At 37.9% G+C, this 7,225-nt stretch overlaps 1 protein-coding gene across 1 annotated transcript; it reads left to right on the top strand.

Moving 5' to 3' along the window:
* Positions 1-4,746: 4,746 nt before the first annotated feature.
* Positions 4,747-6,227, top strand: CSN5 (COP9 signalosome subunit 5). Its single transcript, XM_017637837.1, has 2 exons — positions 4,747-5,722; positions 5,794-6,227. Exons 1-2 carry the CDS (start codon positions 4,867-4,869, stop codon positions 5,937-5,939), a joined length of 1,002 nt encoding a protein of 333 aa, XP_017493326.1. The 5' UTR covers positions 4,747-4,866; the 3' UTR covers positions 5,940-6,227.
* The last annotated feature ends 998 nt before the right edge of the window (positions 6,228-7,225 follow it).

Genomic DNA, 7,225 nt, shown 5'->3' with positions numbered 1-7,225 from the left:
AAGTGTCGTATTGTTGTATGTCGTAAACTTTAAACGCCTAAAAAATATACTAAAGGGGTTCGAAAAGTACCATCAAATNGGTGTCGTAAGTGTCGTATTGTTGTATGTCGTAAACTTTAAACGCCTAAAAAATATACTAAAGGGGTTCGAAAAGTACCATCAAATTCATATTATGCATTCTCGCAGTGCTAAAAAATAGTTGGTTGTGGTTTCAAGTTCTATTAACATTTATTTAAGTTTTTAAGGTTTACGACATACAACAATACGACACCTACGACACCGTTGGGAATCCCTCAATTATATAATATATTATAGGGCTTTGCCGTGCCCTATGTACACAAAATGCAGCGATTTGTAGCAGTGCTTCACTTGTATTTACGCATCTTGCATCTTGACGGCTGTCGCATTTTAACACATGGCACTTAATTTTATTAGTTTTTACGCAGTCTTCAATTCAAAAATCACTCACAAATTGCAATTTATACAGATTTTGCACTTATAATTAAAATTTATCTTTGCCGCTGATATGTAAACAAAGGTTTATTTACAAATTACCACAACTTTCAAAATCCGCAATATCAAAGTAGCGGTCACAGTATATACAGTAATAAACCTTTCTGAGTACTCCTCGGTTGTGAAATCTGATCAGGGTTGATAATGAGGAGGATGGAGAAGGATCATGAATTTTGTTGATTCAGAGTTGTATACAAAATTATTCTGGTATGAAAGGGAGCAACAACCGTACTATGGCAGAGTGGCACAAATCATGACGGTGTAATAGTGCCCGAAACTATTGCAGAAGTGTAAAAGCATTGCAAATTTTTGTCTATTATTATAGATACTAGTATAGATTATCATAGTTCATTTGTTATATTACACCGCACATGATAATGAACTGTTAAATGCTAAAAACGCTTGTAACTTGTATATCACTCAAACTTGGGTTGCTTAATGGATTGTCGGGGCGGATGTGCTGGCACGCACTGGGATCTGCATAGCTATACAAACCTTGTTTTTTTTTTTTAAATAGACTTAAATATATTCGGAAATTTAGAATTTGGCTTGATAAATTCACAAAATTTACGGTTTTCATAAAAAAATTAATTTTACAATGGACTTTCTTTTATTTTAAACTTACATTTAAGAAAACTCCATTCAATGCTATAATTACGATTTGAGTTTTCCAGTTTATAAAACACAAGTGTTATTTATGTACTTAACTATTGATATTATTCTTCATTACGCATGAATATCAGCATACATTAAATATGAACATTATACTTAACCTACATTTTGCNATAAGCTTTTGTGCAATATGTTTATTTGTATATGCATATGAAGCATATTTAACTGATGAAAACATAAGCATTGGATGTTTACATCAATCTCATAGTAGTCTTATTTTAATTTTGAGTCATTTTGCAGTTTTTATACGGCTAAATAGCATATAAATTACGTAATTCACGTGGATATATCAATATTACGTTCATCGTTTAAAATGCCAGATTTCCTGCAAATACATTAGAATTTACGAAAGGAATTTCCTACTAATTGCCTACTTTGCGTACTTTTCTACTACCGTTTTCGAAACAAGGGATTGCATTCTTGCCCTTTCTCTGTCCTTCGTAAATACAGCCTTTTGTAAGGGAGTGTCAAACCGCAGCTGTCAATAATTATCTAACCTTGTATTATTGAATCATGCTCGAAATGTACTTTTTCTAATCGTGAGGCGAAATTCCCCACAGTAAGTGTTACCGTGCGCGCAAAACGAACACGCTGCACACAACCCAAAAGTACTCGTCGGGGACCAAATGGTGAAAAACTGCGAAAAGGTTTATTACTGTATATATTAGGTGCAATCCCGTATTCCTCGGACTCGGACTAGTAAAACTGTCAATAAATAAAAATTCACTCAGAGCGAGAGAGTAGCATTGAAAAGTACGGGATCGCTTTCTAGTAAAAAATGGTAACTTCTGTCAACTTCAACATAACCTCCAAATTTTGGTTGAAAATTTGTGCTTATTTTGTATGTAAACACACTCAGCTCACACATGTAAATAACCAAAAATACTTTCAAATTCATTAGAATCCACTTAAACAAGTAACTAAATACTTTTCAACATGAATTAGCAGAGTGCAATTTTCTTTTGTTTACAATTTGGTTGCCAAACACACTACAGCTGATCGTTTGACACATTTACCAGAATTTACCAGCAAAAAATTCTTGGACTAAAACTGGTAACTTCTGACAGAGAGAGAACCGTATTTACTCTCTTTTTTGTCCTCTCAATAGTCAGAGAACAGAGTACGGGATCGTTTTCCAGTAAAATCTGACTGATTCTGACTATTTCTGACTAGGCCGGACTCGTACGGGATCGCAACTATTGTGGTAGCGGTACCACTGACAGCGCTACCTTCATTCGCTGCAAGGTGAGTTTTACCCATAGCGCACGATTTTCTCACCAGTGTTGCCGTGACGCCATGAAGAAATACATCGTAACAGAAACAAAAAATAGATCAAATGTATCACATTTTTTTTAGGTATCAAACTATAAAGTTAGAAAGAATTTAAAAAATCATATTTGGTTGCATACCTCTGCTTATTATTATTCTCAATAACTGGAGTACAATGGGGTATAGTCGTTGCGCTGGGTATGCAGTTACAGTTGCATAGCTATACTCAATCCCGACTCTTGCGTCCATGTCCATGTTTGCGCACTCTGGGCAACGTGAGCAACCCATATGCAAGATGCGGTAACCAATCAGAGTGGAGCCTTGGGTCACGGCAGAAAGAGAGGAAGCTTCGGTGGGGCCACTCCGACTTACTCGGTTTAAGGGCTCACTAAAGTTGCAGCGTCTGTTCACCAGTAGGTGCGGCTGCAAGCGGGTGTCTACTTGGAGCAAGCGGCTCGCTATATAAACGTGTATTTGGTTGCAAAACCAGCCCCGTCCCAACAATGGGTTGTGCGCCGGGCTTGCGACCCGCTAGGTAAAAACCACTTTCAGCGAAGAAGCGAGGCAAAGCCTTGGATGAGACCCCCCGTACGACCACGGCAAACGTTTAAAGGACTATGATTTGAGGGCATGCACCTGGAATGTCCGGACCCTTAATGGGGAAGGTGCCTCTGCCCGGCTGGTTGATGTCCTCGTAAGGACAAAAGCTGACATCACCGCCATCAAAAAAATGCGTTTTACGGGGCAAGGCAAGCAATGTCTAGGGCCTTGCGACGTCTACTACAGCTGCCATGTGAAGGAGCGCAAATTCGGAGTTGGATTTGTGGCGGGAGAGAGACTCCGTCGCCGAGTACAGCTCCGTCAGAATTGGGAAAGACCTCGTTGACATCGATATCATCGGTATCAAAAACCGCGAAGTCTGTTCTGCCTTTTCCATTAAGGAAGCAAAGCGAATGGGACTGGTGGTAAACGAGGACAAGACGAGGTATCTCCTGTCATCAAACAAACAGTCAGCACATTCGCGCCTTGGCGCCCACGTCACTGTTGACAGTTTTAATTTCGAGAAAGTAGAGAATTTCGTTTACTTGGGAACCAGCATTAACACCGATAATAATGTCAGCATGGAAATCCAACGTAGAATCACTCTTGCCAACAAGTGCTACTTTGGACTGAGTAGGCAATTCAGGAGTAAAGTCCTCTCTCGACGTACGAAAACCACNGTGCTGGTAACAGCTGACTTTAAAAACAGTCACTGCCACTGCCACTGCGCTATTGTATTTCGGCCTTTAGACATTAAGCGACATCATGAATTTGTATGAGTTTGACATAAAAGAAGAGGAAGAACCTTATCTGTCGCCAGAAAAATAGAAATAGATCTAATCTGGCCACAACCACAGCCGTCGCGTAGCTCGATCGTCGCCAAAATAATTATCTACATAAGAGCACGTGTTAAAATAATTTGACAGCTGTGGTTTGTAGCTCGTCGTTTTCATTGTGTTCGGGCTATTAGAATTAACTAGACATGGTGCAAACGGCCCTAACAGGTATATTCTGCGCTGGTAATAAAGAGTTTGTCACTGGTAAATAAAGTTCCCGTCAATTTTTAAACCCTTTTCGCATTCTGTGCACTCTTGTAACCGGTAAATTTTGTTACCATCTCATAAGCTGGTAACAAATTATTTCCCCGTAAAATATGCAATGCCAGGATTTGCACAATTCTTCATAGCTGAATTGCTGAATATTTTAACTGCATTACCAACGTACCTAGAATCACGGTGACAAGAACTGGTAACATTTTTTGGTAATACAATTTTCCGGTTGCAAAATCTTCGGTAACGTGCAGAATAGACATGTAAAAAGCAGTTTCAGATGTGAACTAGTGTCATTTTATTATTATTCTTTTTTCTAAACGGCTTTAATGCGCCATTAGTGCATAATTTCGAAAGAAGGCGCGGCGTGACGTGGTGTGAACTCGGAACGTCGCTACGCTGAGCACTTTCTAAATTGTAGACATACTAATCCGTTCATTTAACTTGTTCATGTACTACTTTTTTTCAAATGTACCTGGGTGACTAACCACATATGTGCATTATTTTACTTTATTATTTAATCGTTAAGTTTAAAAGTTGGTGTTATTGCTCAACGAGAAATGAAATAAAGCAAATTTGTGTTATTTCACATTCAATTCGGAAATAATACAAATTCGCGTTATTATCGTTTGTGTTATTTCACCAAATGTTGTGCCAAAAATTTAAAAAATCGATGTATCGCTGTCAGAATCGATCTTTTTAGCACCACCTCTACAGCTGATTCTTCAGATAGTTCGTTTGACGACTTGTTTATGAGTAGGAGTTGCAACATTTTTGCAAAAGTAGTTATTTGTTATTTTACAATAAGTTAAAGCAGTTAAATATGGATGCTGAAGCTTCGCGCAAAACTTGGGAGCTGGAGAATAATGTGAAGACACTGCCGGCATGCGATGAAATTTTCCGCTATGATGCCGAACAACAGCGACAGATTCTCGACGCCAAGCCGTGGGAAAAGGATCCTCATTATTTTAAGGATATCAAAATATCTGCATTGTCTTTGCTTAAGATGGTAATGCATGCACGTTCAGGTGGAACTCTCGAGATTATGGGTCTGCTGCTTGGTAAAGTTGAAGATAACACCATGATTGTAATGGACGCTTTCGCATTGCCCGTAGAGGGTACCGAGACTCGTGTAAACGCGCAGTCGCAAGCCTACGAGTACATGTCTGCTTATATTGAGGCAGCTAAGGAGGTGGGGCGATTGGAAAATGCTATCGGATGGTATCACAGTCATCCCGGCTATGGCTGTTGGTTGTCCGGCATAGATGTATCAACACAAATGCTTAATCAAAACTATCAGGAACCATTTGTTGCAATAGTTGTGGATCCAGTACGCACAGTGTCAGCAGGAAAAGTATGTTTAGGTGCATTTCGAACCTATCCCAAGGGTTATAAGCCACCGAATGAAGAACCTTCTGAGTATCAGACTATACCTTTAAACAAGATTGATGATTTCGGCGTACATTGTAAACAATATTATCCGCTTGAGGTAACTTATTTCAAATCTGCACTCGACCGAAAGTTATTGGATTCTTTGTGGAACAAATATTGGGTAAACACACTAGGCAGTTCTGGCTTACTGACCAATACAGAATATACCACAGGCCAAATATTCGATTTGTCAGAGAAGCTCGAGCAGAGTGAGTCAAGTTTAGTGCGAGGACCATTTGTGGTTTCAGGTAGGCGAAAAATATTTAAAAAAAAGATTTTTAAATGGACTTGTATTTATTCCTATCTTTTGTTTTCTAAGGTGCTGAAGGAAGCGAGAAACGTACAGAGGATAAACTTTCAAAAGCTACGCGTGACTGTAGTCGGGCATCCATTGAACTAATTCATGGTCTTATGGCGCAAATTGCAAAAGACAAGCTATTCAATAGAGTAGGACTGGGTAAATAAATTCAAACGCAACGCGCAAAATAGCGATAAACGTTATTCTTCATATTTTTAATAAACTATGAATAATTTATACATGCATCAGTTAATTACCAAAAGGAATAAGTCGCAATTTTTTTCATATGACAATTTTGATGCAGTTCGGTTCGTGTAAAGGAACTCTGTTGAACTGCTTCAAATTTGCATATCGGGGAAAAAGTCGACCCTTTAGTAAATAACCGATTCACATATATCAAAAAAAAAATTTATATATTGTAACATTTCCGCAAAAATAAAAACTGAATTATCGTTTGTTCTGCGTCGTTATTGTGGCGGCTACTTAAACTCTTAAGAATAAAATTTTAATGCGTTTTCCGCTTACTGCGACCAAGGAAATGGATTTCTTGACGCAAGATCAGCAAAAATATGTGTTTGAAACTTTTTAAAAAGTTCACTGCACGCTGTTTTCAGGTCAAAAAATTAAAAAAATTTAAAACCCACTTAATTTGAAGGTCATTTGAAACGTTTTATCCAACGAAACTATGGCCCCTATTATGAATTGCATTTGATCTTCGACTGTGGTCGAAATTGCTAATCGAACGAATTTTCATCTGGTATTATCAGAGAACGTAAATCTATAAATAAATATACGTTCTCTGCTTTCCCACTAATAATTCACAATAGAGCAGTTTTTTCACTTAACAACACTACTCTTCAGGTCGCGTATGTTTTAACCGACCCGGCTGAACTCGGATAAATAGCCGAGTTTGTGTTGTTGCTTTGCGTGTATTTCATTATTTAAGCGAGTGTTCTTTTGCAGACGCTATTTAATGAATTAATATTTTGCATGAATCGAGGAAATAATAGTTTAGCAACAATTTATTAGGAAATAAACCTAATTACTTTAATATCATAAAAATTTATTCAAATAAAAAAATTTTCTATTTAAAATAATAAAATCGAAGCTAAAAATAAACTAAAAAAAAATATTTATTAAAAAAATAAACCAAAATTAAATAAAAAAAGAAAAAAATATCCACTGCCCCACGACTCGTACTCGAACTCGGCTCTCTCAAATGGCAGTCTAGAGCTTTGCACGCTCAGCCATTGCGCCTGATTGGGCAGCGTGAGCAAAATGACATACATAGATGTCTGTTGTTTCCTTTGCACTAACTGATTTTGAATCAGCATTCGAAGCTGGCAACGATATTTTCGAGTTCACTCGGATTCAATGTTGCCAGAACTTTTTGGGCCGACCGGCTAGATTAGCAAAAAAAAAAGCGGCTAAAAACGGCTAAAATGTTTTAGTG

The sequence above is a fragment of the Rhagoletis zephyria genome, unplaced genomic scaffold (genome assembly GCF_001687245.7).
Source record: "Rhagoletis zephyria isolate East Lansing unplaced genomic scaffold, Rhagoletis_zephyria_1.1 Rzeph_scaffold_22478, whole genome shotgun sequence".
In the NCBI taxonomy this organism is placed as follows: domain Eukaryota; kingdom Metazoa; phylum Arthropoda; class Insecta; order Diptera; family Tephritidae; genus Rhagoletis; species Rhagoletis zephyria.
This window is presented reverse-complemented; position numbering and strand designations above follow the sequence as displayed.

Coding starts and splice junctions, on each gene's coding strand:
- CSN5 (XM_017637837.1), top strand. CDS start 4,867: ATGGATGCTGAAGCTTCGCGCAAAACTTGGGAGCTGGAGAATAATGTG. Junction 5,723..5,793: donor AGGACCATTTGTGGTTTCAG/GTAGGCGAAAAA, acceptor TTGTTTTCTAAG/GTGCTGAAGGAAGCGAGAAA.